The 18,479-nt window shown below is 43.8% G+C and overlaps 1 protein-coding gene across 1 annotated transcript; it reads right to left on the bottom strand.

Moving 5' to 3' along the window:
* Positions 1 to 15: 15 nt before the first annotated feature.
* On the bottom strand, positions 16 to 7,132 carry LOC101165244 (solute carrier family 35 member F2). The gene is made up of 8 exons (XM_004075498.4): positions 6,703 to 7,132; positions 5,576 to 5,751; positions 4,488 to 4,615; positions 4,242 to 4,401; positions 3,519 to 3,675; positions 3,385 to 3,437; positions 1,884 to 2,038; positions 16 to 738 (listed from the first exon to the last, which is right to left on the bottom strand). The coding sequence occupies exons 1-8, from the start codon at positions 6,816 to 6,818 to the stop codon at positions 439 to 441; spliced, it is 1,245 nt and encodes a 414-aa protein (XP_004075546.1). The 5' UTR covers positions 6,819 to 7,132; the 3' UTR covers positions 16 to 438.
* Between the last annotated feature and the right edge of the window lie 11,347 nt (positions 7,133 to 18,479).

Below are 18,479 nucleotides of genomic sequence, written 5' to 3'. Positions count from 1 at the left end.
AAAAACTCAAATTTTGTAAATTATCTTTAATGTATTCTTTCTAATTGGTTTACTTTACACAGTCTAAACATTTCTAAGACTCTACAAGTCACATCAGCAACTTTTTAGCAAATAAAACTCAACAGACATCATGTGACTCAGTGTGACACGGCTGACAAATGAGATTTGAAAATGTTCCAGGTGTTCATATTTGAGCACAATGAAGGGTCATCGGTGAGTTTGACCCACAGAGACAGAGAGGAATCATGACCGGTTCTCACCTGTCAGAAGCTATCTGAAAGACGGACGATGATGTTCACACATGAAGAGGAATATTTATTGGTCAAAATCAAGAACATTTCATGCCTCTGACAAAAAGAAGAATAAAACAGATCAGCCTCAAAAAGCTAAGAAAAACTCCATAATTCTTGAATTTTTCATGGACACTCGTGCTGCTCTTCACATTTTAGTGCTGCTTCTGACTCCAACGGCATCTTCACGATCGTGTTCTTCTGCAGCCCTCCTCTTCCTCTTTTGTTCCCCCCTCAGTTCCACCTCAGCTGGGATCCGAACAGACACTTCTTTGGAGACGTCCTCCTGAGTGACGGGATTGTCGAAGCAAGCGTCCTCGCCAATGGAGGAAGAGGAGGAGGAGGAAGAGGTGGTGGGCTCTGCAGACCTAGTAACAGTTGGGACGGCATTGAAGGTGATGAAGCCGATCAGGATGACCACCAGGGAGACCAGGTAGAGTCCGGAGAACTGCGGAGGGACAGAAGGTTATAATAGAACGTATGAATGATTGACACAGAGAAGACCATAAAGTAAAAGATGTGCAAAGTTTTGTTCAGAGTCAAAACCATTTTTAAACCCTAAAAACAAAGAAAAACTTCCCTTTATACGATTTTTATGTTGTGTAATTTTTTTTTCAATGTTTTGACTGCAAAAACCTTGATGATCCTTCATTATTAAATAAAACTATTTGTTTTGGGTGTTTGGATCGACAGAGAAAGGAAAAGTAAGGATTACGATTTGTTAACAGTTTTATTTGCCTCCATTTTTTTATTTTACACATCACTATTTTTTTTTTCCATTTTGACGTTTATTCAACCAGGAAGTTCCTTTTTCTTCATGTTTTGTTTTTCTGGTGCAACATGTAGCCAAACCCCTTTAAATTTGCTTTGATTTGATTTGACATTTTTCTTTTTTCAAGCAATCAAAGCACAAATAATAATATTTAAAGTCCCACTCAGATTATCCCGTGATCTATAATTATAAATGTGCAGTTTTTAGGCAAACTCAAAAAACCTGTGTTGTTTTTTTGGAGACATCGTTTCTGCAGAGCGGCAGGCATTCATTAGAAAATTCACCTCTGAGTTGTGGCAACCCCACCCCTCTGCAGGAAGTGAAACCCCACATTTTTATGATTTTTCAAAATAATTGTCGACATCAACATGAGAGATAAATTGAATTTAAATTTGAAAAACAGATTTCTTATTCTAGTTAAATCATAAAGATGTTTGAAATGATTGGTTACTGTCTGTTGGGCTTTAACTTTTGTCGATTGTTCATTAACCCTCCTGTGACGGTGATGGTTGGAGGTCTGGTGCACCTAAAGTCAGACCTGCAGCTTCATCGTGGTCTACGTAATCCACTTTCAGGTTTTGGGTTAAGGGAACTTCTGCAGGAGACTTTCTGACTGTGCTAAGCTGACATATTTGTGAAAGATGGCTTCTATTAGGACTCAAGAGTTTAACTGAATCAATTTCAATAAAAACTCTATAAAAAAAACTGGTTTGACAGTCTTCCTGCTGCTTCCCTTTTTTTATTTGCTTCGAGGAACCGTGAAGGAAAAGGGAAATAAATTCCCTTCAGTCTGTTCTTGTGGTCCAGAGGAGAACACTCACGCTGTAGTGGAAGAGGAAGATCCCACAGAAGAGGCTGAACAGGTCGGCCGTGAGCAGCGAGAGGTTGACGGCGGTGGCGCTGCTGAGTTTCACCACGATGGGCATGAAGCTGTACAAAGCGTACATGCACAGAGCAAATGCACAGAACAGGAGTCCTGGAAGGAGAGAAAGCACGTCTGCTCTATTCGTTCTGATAATGAATGAATAAATTCACTTTGGTGGAAACAAACGCCTTTTCTGGCTGCAGGATGGTGTAAATCAAGAAGTTTATCTTTTAGGTTAAAGCATAACTCTGAAGCCGCCTGCACATCAGGCATGTGAGGTGTTCAAGAACGTTCAGAATGTGGATTTAGACCCTCGTGTTCACACTGGACCAGTAGGGACCAGGAGGACCTGGTTGCAGAATAACATAAGTGGCAATGCTGACTATGTTTAAGCTTTAAACACTGGAGACGTCTCTGTCAAAACCTACGATGCCCTTTGACACATCGTCTGATCCACAGAGAAAAGCAACAATATAAAGTGTTGCTTCTGTTTATAGAATGAGTCCATTCATGTTGAGAGTTTGAACGTTTAAGGGTTTCAAAGTTATGGTAGTCGAAAGAATGTAAAAGGTGTAAAAGTTTTACAAATGAATTAAAACCGTTTCCCCCCTTTTTAAGCTAATCTTGCACACTAAAAGCTCACAAAGTTTTAATAAAAGATGCTACAATTCACTTCTGGCTGATGATGTGTGGGCTCCACTTTATCTGCGATCAGGTCAGAAGGGGGCTTCTCCTTTTCTTCTTCTTCTATTTCTACTGTTTACTAAAGCGCCCGCCACCTACGGCTGGAAGAGGCTTGGTGCGGAATGTCAAAGAGAGTGGTGCAAAATCTCGTAAATGTTGTTTTCACGGCTCCGTCCCGATGTACGGAAGACTTGGTGTCGTAGAATTTCCTTCCGGGTTCAAACCGCAATTGGCAATTTCTCCTCCATGGTCAATTTTATATAATGGTTGGCTCTTCTGTGTATTAAAGGGGACGCCACCCATTCATCCCTACGTAATCCGAGTCCCTGTTTGGTCAAATCTGAACCTGCTTTAACATTCAAAGCATGTTCAACAGCCACGCAATTTGTGCGTTTAACCTGAAAACGGTTGTAGAAACTTGCTTAGCTGTGCAGGAGTACCCTTGGGCAAGACTCTACATGATACTGCAAAACTATGTAGCCAAAGGGGGCCCAAGTCTGGGTCCCCCTGTGCCGGTCCCCAGCCCGGATACAAGTGAGGGTTGAATCATGAAGGCCGTTCTGCTTAAAAATCTCTGCCAAACCAGCTGTGCGACTCAGAGGAAGCTGATTCGCTGCGGCGACCCCTGACGGGACATGCTGACAGGTGAACAACAACAACGTGGACGATACATTGAAAGTGGTCGCTTTAAAGTGAGTTTCTGACAGCTGTGTAAACGTAGCATAACGTTTGCTTACTCTACAGTAAAACTTCTGCACAAAGGAAGTTCTGACCTACTTCCCAGCTCCACTTGATGGTAGAAACCGCCTTTCGCTCCAGGACGACCCTGAAGAAACGGAGCAGAAGAGGAAGTGTTAACGCGCTGGAAGGAATGAGTCCAGCCGGATGGAGACTGCAGCTCTCTCACATCTGTAGGGTGCTGATGACGGTGCCGAACAGGCCGAGCATGCCCAGAAACTCCACTCTGCTCAGGTTCTTCACTGTGTACTCCTGAGCCACATTAGACACGGCGTACAGCACCGCGCTGAGCAGGACCAAGGCGTCGCCCAGCAGGATGTTTGAGGCTGTGGCGAGAACAAGCACCTAATGATCACAGCCTGATTTCATTCTGTTCAATTATTTTTTATGATTGGATTAGTTTATGTCCAGCAAACATTCTCAAGAGGTACACAGAATAAAAGCAAATCAAGTATTTATGAACTACCAGTTTCTCTGTCTTCTGCCTTAGAAAGAAGACAAATTCCTTTACTATCCTTATTATTTCTGTAATTTTGATTGTTTGTGGGATATGTTGGATTGGTATTTTTGGTTAAATTTAGTTCAAATACTAATTTCAGCTCTGTTTTCGTGGGTTTTTATGAGTTAATTTGTGAAAATATAAACAAATAGATCCTTTAAATCCAATTAAACAGTGGGCTGTGAATCTATAATCAAAGAAAGGTTCACATCTTTAAATGGATTCATGGAAATCAACGCACTTTTTCACGATATTCTACATTTTTGGAAAGGGCCTGTACATATTTTTGTAATCCAGTTTGTAATCCATATTTTTGTCGCCATAATCCGGTCCTTAACAAGTGCAGATTATTTATTTAACAAGCGCTTGTTGATTATCCAGAGAATTTCTTACTGGAGCCTTGATCTCGTCCTGCCAGCAGGTCTGCCCCCACCATGGCCCCCACTCCAAGCAGACAGAGGCCCACGGCGACATAATGAGCCGCTTTGTAACGGGTCTTCAGAATCCACCAGGACAGCAGCATCAGGACGGGGATGATGAAGCAGTCCAGCAGCTGGAGCAGTGGCGCAAAGACACGGTCAGTCAGCCTGACGTGGAGCCGCCTCGGCCCCCCTCCCTCCATGCAGACGAGTCGCATACCTGCACACTGGTCAGGGTGGTGTACTGGTACGCTTTCACCACAGTGTAGTTGGCCTCCACGTCCACCAGCCCCAGCAGAAAGTACTTCCACCACCTCTTCCTCAGAATCTGCAAGATATTGCCATCCCCTACATTTGAACGGGGATCCCCCCTGAACTTCAGCTGCTGGACACAGTTGAGTCCCCCTCAAGCCTGCTGCTCTACGGGGGCCAATGGACAAACGCATGTACACAACTTTATTGGAACATCAGCTTATTCATCAGCAAATGGAAGACAAACTGATAATTTACTTCTAAAGCAAACAAGGAAATGAAGGAATGCAGCTTTGAAATAAACGAGAGATCTGAAGGACGAGTCTAAAGAGAAGTTAGAGGTTTTATGAAGATCATGGAAATAACCTCCATATTGAGAAGCTATTAAGAAACACTTCTGTTTTGTTGTCATGAGTTCATTTTATTTTATCTGTTTTCTCCAAAAGCGATCCTTCATTTTTGGGATTCTTTGGGATCCAAGCTTTTAATCGATTTTATTTGGGGTGCTTGATGTGTTTAATTTTCGTTGTGTTGGTTTCATTGTTGTTTGTAATCAATAAAAATGTTTTTTTCTTAGTAAATTGTCCATTAGGATATTTAAAACTCTACTTTTTCAAGCTACAGAGACAGAGCGGACATGTGATGCCTTCAAAAAGTGCACGTTTAGAAGGTTCTTGAACGTCCGTTTAGTCCATGGTGTTCACACTGGACTAGCAGGGAGGGGCTTCTTCTTTTTCTACTTTTTACTATCCTGTCACAGAGGGGTGGTCCGTTGGACTGGTAGCCACCTCAACTACACAGTTCGGCATTCCACGCCTGATGCTATATATTATGCTATATATTATTGATATAATTCAAGACTCTAAAGATTATGTTGTGTTTCATATTTTCCTTCACCCTGAATTGTTTCCACATTTTAATTTAGCTCCTTAATGCAAAATTAGATCCTATATTCCTTTTAGGTCTGGCATTGCAGAACAGAAACATTAACTGTAAATGCTCTCTCCTCAATAACCCCGTGCTTGGCTTTCAGGTGTTTTGAATCCAGGCCGGTACCTGTCCTGCAGAGCAGCAGGCTGGTGTAGGTGACGCACAGAAGCATGTAGTTCAGCATGCTCTGCAGCATGGGCGTGTCCACGTGGAAGTTTGAGGCCAGGTACTGGGAGGAGACGGCCGTTCCACAGATGAAAGCCGCCAGACCTTGACCCATGCCCAGCGTCTTGGCAAGCTGCCTGAGAAAAGATAAGAAAGAAGCGTTTAGTTGGAGTTATCGTATTCAACATGAAGAGGGGTTGAAAGCCTTTTTTTAACATCCTTTAGATTTTAATAATGGTTAAAAAAAATCCCAGCTTTGAGTACAACACACAGAATCAGGGAGCAGCTTATTTGTTCACTAAATCCTGCAGATGAACTTTACAGCAAACTTACTTCCTGCACGGAGCCGTTTTCATAGCTTTCATAGCAACAATCGCTCTGATCTCCGGTGGACCAACAAGAAGAATTTTAGGTGAATAAATATTGCAGGTAAATCTTTTTAAAAAAAAAGGCGTCTCCTGCTCAATGTGACTTCAAATTCTCTGCTGTAATGTTGCACCACAATAGTTTGGGGGGGGAAAAGCATAAAGAACTCTTTGTAAATCAATAATAGGAGAGAGTTTGGAGATTTAATGAACACAGAGAGATGCATAACTAGGAGAGAGTACATTACATGAACATTTATCAGTCTGAAAAGTATTTTTGATGAGAAAAAAACAATAAAATCACCAAGGTTTATTTATAAGGCGCTTTAACACAATTTAAAAATTGGAAAAGGGCTGTACATTAAAAGATTAACACAAAAAAACAATTTAATAAAGGTAAAAACACGTAACACAATAAAACTATAAATAGATAATATAAAATGTGATATTTTAAACAGATTATGAAACTATAGAAACATAGAAGTTGTAAGATGTCATTTTTATTATGATGCAGTTGGATATTTGATCATAACTATTTTTCTTTTGCATATGTTTAGTTTCAGGATCTTATCGACACCTATTGTTGATAAAATCAAATTTTTTGACAAAAGAACATGAGATTTCTGCAAATTTAAGCATCTTCTACAACATTAGACAGTTGTATTTTGGAAGCCAAATTTTAAATATTTTAAACAAAAACAAGTTTTACAGGACATTACTCACCAGGTGAAAACGTCTTTGGGGTTGAATTTCCTGACGTCCTGCAGGAATCCACAACTTTTGCTTTGCTCCTCCTGGTTTTCATGCTGGGATGAATCGTCTGATGGTTTATCTGCCATTCCAGCTCTGCAGCGATGGAGGAGTCCTCTCTGAGCTTCCACCGACTGTCATTGTGTTCGGAGCTGAATGATTAACTGTCTCAGAGGGCAAAGGTTATTCTTCTACTTATCTGCATGTTGAAACCGAAGACAGCCAAACAGTAACTTTGAGATAAAGTCTGATTATGTTTGATCCACTTAAAGCAGCTGTTGCTGTGTTTTCTTTCCAGGTTGCTAAATTACTGTGAAAATCTGCTTTTTGACATAATAAATAAAAGGATAAATCCACAGAACATTCAGTGGACTGAAAGTTTGACAGTAAATAAAGATTTTTAATGTGTGGAGCGAGGATCGCCCCCTGCTGATGATTGGGGAGGATTTCCTGAGCTTCCAACTGGAATCTGAAAACACAACCGCAGAAAACTCTTATAAATTCTGAATACGGGCCGGGGGGTAATTATAAATAAAACTGATTTTTGAGTCTTCCTGTTTGGAGGATTTATAGACAAGATGATGTTTTCAAAGGAGTTATAAACATGTTTGACTTTAGTGCAGAGAAGTAAGACTAGACTGCCAAACCCTTTCCCTGAAATGCTGGATTGCTGATGGTTAGCATAACTGTGTGTGTGTGTGGGGGGGGGTTGCTTCAGTCAGTCTAACGTAGTCATCCTGTTGGAGCCAAGTTTCTGTTAAGGCTAGTAGTCTAAGTTTGTTATCATTAATTAACTCATTGACTGAGAGGGACTTAGAGGAAATGGATCGAATGTTTAATAAACCACATTTAATGACATCATAGTTCTGCTTGTTGTTATTGAGAGTACTGGTGTCTGTCACTTGAAGATTTCTCTGGTTACTCCTTTCACTTCTTTCACAGTCTTTCAGCTCAGAAGCTAAAATTAAGAACTGCTTCACTTTCCCTGCATGGGTTTTGCACCAGCACTAAGGGAGTCTCAAAGGAGAGTTTTACACTGCTGCTCTGTGCCCGCTATGTCAGGTTGGGCCGATAATAATAATAAAGAATCTGATTTATCTGCGCTTTTCCAGACACTCAAAGCGCTTTCATTGTGTCCATTATTCATTCACTCTACATTCATACATGGTGATGGTAGAGACTGCAAGTTCCCTCTGACCATCACTGGGATCATAATAGTAGGCAGTGACGTCGGCCTTGCCATGGGGTGACGTTAATTGCTCGTCATTGATATGGTAATTGCCCCAGTACCACTGTTTATTCCCCTCTGGGAATCCAACCCTGAAATCCTGCGTGGGAGCCTGCTACCTTACCGACAAGGCTACCCATAGTCTACATGTTTCAGCATTGGTAATGCTGCTTGTCGCTACTAACTCTAAACACCTTTGACACTAGACCGTCCGTAGGTCAGCCATTTAGCTTTTCTACCTGCAATGTCCAAGTGGCTGGATTAGTTAAAATTTGCATGCCCAAAGAGGAGCCTTCTACATAGTTTGCACATGAACAGCACGCCCATTAGGCTGTTTTTTTGGCACGCAAAAAGGAAAGGCCAAGGGGCTGCGCAAGTTTTCACTATTTCCCCTCACCTCTGTCACTTCTAGTAAGAGGTCAACACAGTTTGGTTTTCCTTTTTTGCGGAAATTTATTGTTCATGCACAAGAGACCCTTCTTTACCGACATAATACTGAAATGTTCAAGCAAAGAAATCATGTGGTCAAAGTGATATCTTCAACCCACTACTTGTCTGCATATACTTGGTACTGCCCCACAATCTCCATTCTGCATTTGCCACAGGTATACTTGTAGCAATCAACAAAGCGCAATCTGGCATAATCGTTCTTGTACTGACCATTCACCTGGCATATTGCCCTTTTCCCTTTGCCAGGTGTGGGAGCTTGTACCAAACTCGGTTGTCCTTTTTCGCCTTCTCAGCTCTCGCTTGTGCCTGTGCGAGGTTTTTTTACTGATTCTGGAAGCTCCCGGCTAATCTTGCCTGGGTTGAAAGACCCCCATACATTGGATAACCAGGAAACCTGTCCATCCCACCTTGTTCCATGCGCGTGCCCTTGTCATCAAAGTGTAGATGCCGCACGATATCTTTGAAGTGGTTTCTGACCATAATTTTGGAGATCAGTGGATTTCCCATTTTCACCGACCATCTTGCATCTTGCGTTTTGCATGGATGGAAGTTTTATCCCCCCCTCACAAGGAGGATGGCAATGAATTCCATTAGTACAGGGAGGGCCATGAACCAGCTGTCATCTTCCGTCTGATGTCAATGCTGAGCAGTACAGTCTCCGAATTGTCCGAAGCATGTCCAGAGTGAGGAAACACAGGAGACGCTGTAAGCGAGTCGACTCCGTACTTCTGACCAAAGCAGTTGGCTCTTCCTCATCAGTGTAACCTTCAACTGGGCTCTGATGGAGAGGCCTCCCAACCTGTTCTTCATGCCACATTGTGCCATCTTTTGCCCTTTCTGTTGTCACAGAGTGTGTCTCCTCTCTGCTGTCCTGTCTTTTCTGATGTCAGAGAAATCTCCTCATCTGTGCTCTGATTTCTGAGATCTGAGCAATGAAAACATTCAGCGATGTAAAGATGTATGTTGTTTCACCTGTTTATTTTAAATTGTATTGTTTTTAGTTGAATTCTAGTTGAAACTATAAATTCCAATACATGTCAAATAGGCCGTCTTTGCCCCCCAAATCTAGAGACATGTGGTTAAATTAAATGACTCTACATTTCTCCTAAGTGCGTATGTGAGTGTGCCTGGTAATTTATCTATGTGGTCCTGCAATGGACTGGTGACCCATCCAGGGTGTACCCCTCCCCAGTTGCCTAAGACCAGCTGGGATGAGCTCCAGCAGACCCCTGTGATCGTGACCAGGATGAGCAGGCACAGAAAATGAATGAATGGACAACTGCAATAATCAGCAAATGAGAACAAGATGTTTATGAAATCTTATCAGAAGATATATCAGTCTGACTCCTGCTGAAGGAATATCTCATCTCCCTCAGAGTCTAATGGGTTGACTTTCTCCAGGATAATTTTTAATGTCTGCTCAGTGTAGTAAAATTTAGGCATCTTTGTTTTTCAGTTGTTTTTCAGTCAAAGTTTGTCAAAGCTTGGAGGCTCTTTTGAGGCAGAATACCTCCCCCAACCTGATCTGAGTAAAGAATGTGGTTAGCTAGGACATGCCTTGATCCAAATGATCAGGTAGTTCGTGCTGCATTTACAAATGAAAGGTGGCTAATTGTAGGCTGTTGAATTATTAATTTTGAGCCACCCAGCCTTTTGGCTTTGGGGGAGTGGCCACTTTGCTTCTCAGCTCTCAGTTCATTCACCATTTGTCTCTCGATGTGAGATGTAGCCTGTTCACCGCTGGTCTGAAGCTGTGAGGGGAAGAACTTTCGACATGTCGTCTCTCTACCCTGAAGAGCAATACGTTCACCGATGGTCTCCGGACTGTGTGGGCAGCACTTTCAACGTTCGTCTCTGTAAATACTGACAGTTCAACCATTGGAATCCAGAGAAATATTTCCTGCAATGCAAAAAGACAGAGAAGAGAAAGAGCCGACGTGAGCAAACAGGAAGAAGTGCCAAACGGCTTCACTTCTGCTGAAAGCGTGAGCACCAAAGCCATCGGTCCAATCGTAAACGATGAAGCTTTGGGAGGGAAGATGACAGCAGCCAGAAAGCCTGTCGTCTATCTACACTGAAGAGCAAAACGTTCACCGATCCTCTCCGTACTGTGTCGGCTTGTGCATGCAATGACAGCATCAAGAAAAAGACATCTTGGAAAAATTACAACATGTCAGTGGGCTGCGATACTGACAACGTTCATCTCTGCTGAAAGCACGAGCACCAAAGTCAACGGTGAAACTGACGTCTAAAACACACATATGGGAGGGACGGTGATGGCAGGCAGACAAGACCGTGCAGGTGGAGGACACAGCCATACCGACAGGCAGAGCAGGAAAACAGAAGCCACGCTTTGCTTCCAGTGCTTTGGGGGAGTGGCCTCTTTGCTTGACAGCCCTCAGTTCATTCAAAATTCGTCTCTCGATGTGAGAGGTAGCCTGTTCACCGCTGGTCTGAAGCTGTGAGGGGAAGAACTTTCGACATGTCGTGTCTCTACTCTGAAGAGCAATACGTTCACCGATGGTCTCCGGACTGTGTGGGCAGCACTTTCAACGTTCGTCTCTGTAAATACTGACAGTTCAACCATTGGAATACAGAGAAATGTTTCCTGCAATGCAATAGACGGAGAAGAGAAAGAGCCGACGGGAGCAAACAGGAAGAAGTGCCAAACGGCTTCACTTCTGCTGAAAGCGTGAGCACCAAAGTCATCGGTCCAATCGTAAACGATGAAGCTTTGGGAGGGAAGATGACAGCAGCCAGACAGCATGTTGAAGGCTGAAGACATGGACATGCTGAGTGAGAGAAGAAGACTATTTCATGCTTACTTTTAATAGCAATTAAAATGATAACTTTTGAGCAAAATTAGATAAATTTTATTTTTTATTTTTTTGGAATAAAAAAATCCTTCAATTCAAAAATAAAGTTTAAAGAAACTTCTTTCCTTGTTTGTGTTTCAAGTTCAGCACCTTCACTTCAGTGTTCACTTCAATTCAGGAATCGGAGGATCGGCGACGGAAGGCAGACAAGCCATGCAGGTCGAGGACACAGCTATGCTGAGAGGAAGGGCTAAACTAAGCCACTCCTTGCTTTATTTTTCCACCAATGATAGTTCTCCTCCCAGTGCATTGGGGAGGAGCCTCTTCGCTACTCAGCTCTATAAAACAGACGTTAAATTCATTCCTTCCACACTTGTGAGGATGGCCCACTCCATTGCTCATCTCTGTGCGGTAGAAGGAGGCCGATTCTCCGCTCGGCTCTGTCTCGTAAAAAGCCGCGAATTTGCAGTTTGTCGTCTTGAACTAAAGACGGACCTCCTTACCGTCCTCTGTGTAGGCTGTTTGGGATACGTTATTTGGAGAACCTCTCGGTCCCAGGAGAGTAGTTTGTTCTGTGTCATGATGAACATCATCACAGGCAAATATTTTCCTAACAGTAGAAGACGGACCAGAGAAACTGGTCACGAATGCCAACAGGAAGCAGCGACAAACAGCTTCAGTCTGCTGACACATGGACACCAAAGTCATCGGTCCAATCGTTGTTAACCATGAAGCTGTGGGAGGGAAGATGACAGCAGCCAGACAGCATGTCGTCTCTCTACTCTGAAGAGCAATACATTCACCGATCATCGCCGTTCTGTGTCTCGGCTTGTGCATGCAATAACAGTATCACGAAAAAGACATCTGGGAAAAATTACAACATGTCAGTGGGCTGCAATACTGACAACCTTCATCTCTGTACCATGAGCAGCGATACACAGAACGTTCATCTCTCTGCTGTGTTGAGCGATACAAACAACGCTGACCGATCTGCTGGATGGGGCAGAGCATTCACCGATCGTCTCTGTACTGTGTGGGCCGTCACATTTGCCGCTCATCTCTCTACTGTTCTTACCGACAATTCAACTCACTGAAGGCTGAAGACATGACAAGCTGAGCGAGAGAAGACTATTGACAAAAAAACTTCCAATACAAAATAAAGCTTAAAGAATCTCTTTTCCTCATGTGTTTGATTGGGTTTTAACTTCAGCACCTTCACATCTGCTGAAAGCACGAGCACCAAACTCAACGGTGAAACTGACGTCTAAAACGCACATATGGGAGGGACGGTGATGGCAGGCAGACAAGACCGTACAGGTGGAGGACACAGCCATGCTGACAGGCAGAGCAGGAAAACAGAAGCCTTGTTTTGCTTCCAATGCTTTGGGGGAGTGGCCTCTTTGCTTCTCAGCTCTCAGTTCATTCACCATTTGTTTCTCGATGTGAGAGGTAGCCTGTTCACCGCTGGTCTGAAGCTGTGAGGGGAAGTACTTTCGACATGTCGTGTCTCTACTCTGAAGAGCAATACGTTCACCGATGGTCTCCGGACTGTGTGGGCAGCACTTTCAACGTTCGTCTCTCTAAATACCGACAGTTCAACCATTGGAATCCAGAGATATATTTCCTGCAATGCAATAGACGGAGAAGAGAAAGAGCCGACGGGAGCAAACAGGAAGAAGTGCCAAACGGCTTCACTTCTGCTGAAAGCGTGAGCACCAAAGCCATCGGTCCAATCGTAAACGATGAAGCTTTGGGAGGGAAGATGACAGCAGCCAGACAGCATGTTGAAGGTTGAAGACATGGACATGCTGAGCGAGAGAAGAAGACTATTTCATGCTAACTTTTAATAGCAATTAAAATGATAACTTTTGAGCAAAATTAGATAATTTTTTATTTTTAACTTTTTGGAAAAAAAAAAATCCTTCAATTCAAAAATAAAGTTTAAAGAAACTTCTTTCCTTGTTTGTGTTTTAAGTTCAGCACCTTCACTTCAGTGTTCACTTCAATTCAGGAATCGGAGGATCGGCGACGGAATGCAGACAAGCCATGCAGGTCGAGGACACAGCTATGCTGAGAGGAAGGGCTAAACTAAGCCACTCCTTGCTTTATTTTTCCACCAATGATAGTTCTCCTCCAGGGGGGAGGAGCCTCTTCGCTACTCAGCTCTATAAAACAGACGTTAAATTCATTCCTTCCACACTTGTGAGGATGGCCCACTCCATTGCTCATCTCTGTGCGGTAGAAGGAGGCCGATTCTCCGCTCGGCTCTGTCTCGTTAAAAGCCGCGAATTTGCAGTTTGTCGTCTTGAACTAAAGACGGACCTCCTTACCGTCCTCTGTGGAGGCTGTTTGGGATACGTTATTTGGAGAACCTCTCGGTCCCAGGAGAGTAGTTTGTTCTGTGTCATGATGAACATCATCACAGGCAAATATTTTCCTAACAGTAGAAGACGGACCAGAGAAAATGGTCACGAATGCCAACAGGAAGCAGCGACAAACAGCTTCAGTCTGCTGACACATGGACACCAAAGTCATCGGTCCAATCGTTGTTAACCATGAAGCTGTGGGAGGGAAGATGACAGCAGCCAGACAGCATGTCGTCTCTCTACTCTGAAGAGCAATACATTCACCGATCATCGCCGTTCTGTGTCTCGGCTTGTGCATGCAATAACAGTATCACGAAAAAGACATCTGGGAAAAATTACAACATGTCAGTGGGCTGCAATACTGACAACGTTCATCTCTGTACCATGAGCAGCGATACACAGAACGTTCATCTCTCTGCTGTGTTGAGCGATACAAACAACGCTGACCGATCTGCTGGATGGGGCAGAGCATTCACCGATCGTCTCTGTACTGTGTGGGCCGTCACATTTGCCGCTCATCTCTCTACTGTTATTACCGACAATTCAACTCACTGAAGGCTGAAGACAGGACATGCTGAGCGAGAGAAGACTATTGACAAAAAAACTTCCAATACAAAATAAAGCTTAAAGAATCTCATCCCTCGTGTGTTTGATTGGGTTTTAACTTTTGTAAAGAAGCTTCTTTTCTTGTTTGTGTTTTAACTTCAGCACCTTCACCTCTGCTGAAAGCACGAGCACCAAACTCAACGGTGAAACTGACGTCTAAAACACACATATGGGAGGGACGGTGATGGCAGGCAGACAAGACCGTGCAGGTGGAGGACACAGCCATGCTGTCAGGCAGAGCAGGAAAACAGAAGCCACGCTTTGCTTCCAGTGCTTTGGGGGAGTGGCCTCTTTGCTTCTCAGCTCTCAGTTCATTCACCATTTGTCTCTCGATGTGAGAGGTAGCCTGTTCACCGCTCGTCTGAAGCTGTGAGGGGAAGAACTTTCGACATGTCGTGTCTCTACCCTGAAGAGGAATACGTTCACCGATGGTCTCCGGACTGTGTGGGCAGCACTTTCTACGTTCGTCTCTGTAAATACCGACAGTTCAACCATTGGAATCCAGAGAAATATTTCCTGCAATGCAATAGACGGAGAAGAGAAAGAGCCGACAGGAGCAAACAGGAAGAAGTGCCAAACGGCTTCACTTCTGCTGAAAGCGTGAGCACCAAAGTCATCGGTCCAATCGTAAACGATGAAGCTTTGGGAGGGAAGATGACAGCAGCCAGACAGCATGTTGAAGGCTGAAGACATGGACATGCTGAGCGAGAGAAGAAGAATATTTCATGCTAACTTTTAATAGCAATTAAAATGATAACTTATGAGCAAAATTATGATTATTTATATTTTTTTAATTTTTGGGAATAAAGAAAATCCTTCAATTCAAAAATAAAGTTTAAAGAAGCTTCTTCCCTGTTTGTGTTTTGACTTCAGCACCTTCACCTCTGCTGAAAGCACGAGCACCAAAGTCAACGGTGAAACTGACGTCTAAAACGCACATATGGGAGGGACGGTGATGGCAGGCAGACAAGACCGTACAGGTGGAGGACATAGCCATGCTGACAGGCAGAGCAGGAAAACAGAAGCCTTGTTTTGCTTCCAGTGCTTTGGGGGAGTGGCCTCTTTGCTTCTCAGCTCTCAGTTCATTCACCATTTGTCTCTCGATGTGAGAGGTAGCCTGTTCACCGCTCCTCTGAAGCTTTGATGGGGAGGACTTTCGACATGTCGTGTCTCTACTCTGAAGAGCGATACGTTCACCGATGGTCTCCGGACTGTGTGGGCAGCACTTTCAACGTTCGTCTCTGTAAAATACCGACAGTTCAACCATTGGAATCCAGAGAAATATTTCCTGCAATGCAATAGACGGAGAAGAGAAAGAGCCGACGGGAGCAAACAGGAAGAAGTGCCAAACGGCTTCACTTCTGCTGAAAGCGTGAGCACCAAAGTCATCGGTCCAATCGTTGTTAACGATGAAGCTGTGGGAGGGAAGATGACAGCAGCCAGACAGCATGTTGAAGGCTGAAGACATGGACATGCTGAGCGAGAGAAGAAAACTATTTCATGCTAACTTTTAATAGCAATTAAAATGATAACTTTTGAGCAAAATTAGATAATTTTTTATTTTTATTTTTTTGTAGAAAAAAAAATCCTTCAATTCAAAAATAAAGTTTAAAGAAACTTCTTTCCTTGTTTGTGTTTTAAGTTCAGCACCTTCACTTCAGTGTTCACTTCAATTCAGGAATCGGAGGATCGGCGACGGAATGCAGACAAGCCATGCAGGTCGAGGACACAGCTATGCTGAGAGGAAGGGCTAAACTAAGCCACTCCTTGCTTTATTTTTCCACCAATGATAGTTCTCCTCCAGGGGGGAGGAGCCTCTTCGCTACTCAGCTCTACAAAAACAGACGTTAAATTCATTCCTTCCACACTTGTGAGGATGGCCCACTCCATTGCTCATCTCTGTGCGGTAGAAGGAGGCCGATTCTCCGCTCGGCTCTGTCTCGTAAAAAGCCGCGAATTTGCAGTTTGTCGTCTTGAACTAAAGACGGACCTCCTTACCGTCCTCTTTGTAGGCTGTTTGGGATACGTTATTTGGAGAACTTCTCGGTCGCAGGAGAGTAGTTTGTTCTGTGTCATGATGAACATCATCACAGGCAAATATTTTCCTAACAGTAGAAGACGGACCAGAGAAACTGGTCACGAAAGCCAACAGGAAGCAGCGACAAACAGCTTCAGTCTGCTGACACATGGACACCAAAGTCATCAGTCCAATCGTTGTTAACCATGAAGCTGTGGGAGGGAAGATGACAGCAGCCAGACAGCATGCCGTCTCTCTACCCTGAAGAGCAATACGTTCACCGATCGTCGCCGTTCTGTGTCGGCTTGTGCATGCAATAACAGTATCACGAAAAAGACATCTGGGAAAAATTACAACATGTCAGTGGGCTGCAATACTGACAACCTTCATCTCTGTACCATGAGCAGCGATACACAGAACGCTCATCACTCTGCTGTGATGAGGGATACAAACAACGCTCACCGATCTGCTGGATGGGGCAGAGCATTCACCGATCGTCTCTGTACTGTGTGGGCCGTCACATTTGCCGCTCATCTCTATACTATTCTTACCGACAATTCAACTCACTGAAGGCTGAAGACATGACAAGCTGAGCGAGAGAAGACTATTGACAAAAAAACTTCCAATACAAAATAAAGCTTAAAGAATCTCTTTCCCTCGTGTGTTTGATTGGGTTTTAACTTCAGCACCTTCACCTCTGCTGAAAGCACGAGCACCAAATCAACGGTGAAACTGACGTCTGAAACGCACATATGGGAGAGACGGTGATGGCAGGCAGACAAGACCGTGCAGGTGGAGGACACAGCCATGCTGTCAGGCAGAGCAGGAAAACAGAAGCCACGCTTTGCTTCCAGTGCTTTGGGGGAGTGGCCTCTTTGCTTCTCAGCCCTCAGTTCATTCACCATTTGTCTCTCGATGTGAGAGGTAGCCTGTTCACCGCTCCTCTGAAGCTTTGATGGGGAGGACTTTCGACATGTCGTGTCTCTACTCTGAAGAGCAATACGTTCACCGATGGTCTCCGGACTGTGTGGGCAGCACTTTTAACGTTCGTCTCTGTAAAATACCGACAGTTCAACCATTGGAATCCAGAGATATATTTCCTGCAATGCAATAGACGGAGAAGAGAAAGAGCCGACGGGAACAAACAGGAAGAAGTGCCAAACGGCTTCACTTCTGCTGAAAGCGTGAGCACCAAAGTCATCGGTCCAATCGTACACGATGAAGCTTTGGGAGGGAAGATGACAGCAGCCAGACAGCATGTTGAAGGCTGAAGACATGGACATGCTGAGCGAGAGAAGAAAACTATTTCATGCTAACTTTTAATAGCAATTAAAATGATAACTTTTGAGCAAAATTAGATAATTTTTTATTTTTATTTTTTTGTAGAAAAAAAAATCCTTCAATTCAAAAATAAAGTTTAAAGAAACTTCTTTCCTTGTTTGTGTTTTAAGTTCAGCACCTTCACTTCAGTGTTCACTTCAATTCAGGAATCGGAGGATCGGCGACGGAATGCAGACAAGCCATGCAGGTCGAGGACACAGCTATGCTGAGAGGAAGGGCTAAACTAAGCCACTCCTTGCTTTATTTTTCCACCAATGATAGTTCTCCTCCAGGGGGGAGGAGCCTCTTCGCTACTCAGCTCTACAAAAACAGACGTTAAATTCATTCCTTCCACACTTGTGAGGATGGCCCACTCCATTGCTCATCTCTGTGCGGTAGAAGGAGGCCGATTCTCCGCTCGGCTCTGTCTCGTAAAAAGCCGCGAATTTGCAGTTTGTCGTCTTGAACTAAAGTCGGACCTCCTTACCGTCCTCTGTGGAGGCTGTTTGGGATACGTTATTTGGAGAACTTCTCGGTCGCAGGAGAGTAGTTTGTTCTGTGTCATGATGAACATCATCACAGGCAAATATTTTCCTAACAGTAGAAGACGGACCAGAGAAACTGGTCACGAAAGCCAACAGGAAGCAGCGACAAACAGCTTCAGTCTGCTGACACATGGACACCAAAGTCATCGGTCCAATCGTTGTTAACCATGAAGCTGTGGGAGGGAAGATGACAGCAGCCAGACAGCATGTCGTCTCTCTACTCTGAAGAGCAATACATTCACCGATCATCGCCGTTCTGTGTCTCGGCTTGTGCATGCAATAACAGTATCACGAAAAAGACATCTGGGAAAAATTACAACATGTCAGTGGGCTGCAATACTGACAACCTTCATCTCTGTACCATGAGCAGCGATACACAGAACGTTCATCTCTCTGCTGTGA

The sequence above is a fragment of the Oryzias latipes genome, chromosome 13 (genome assembly GCF_002234675.1).
Source record: "Oryzias latipes chromosome 13, ASM223467v1".
NCBI lineage: Eukaryota > Metazoa > Chordata > Actinopteri > Beloniformes > Adrianichthyidae > Oryzias > Oryzias latipes.
Note: the sequence above shows the minus strand (reverse complement) of the source record. Positions and strands in the feature narration are given on the sequence as shown.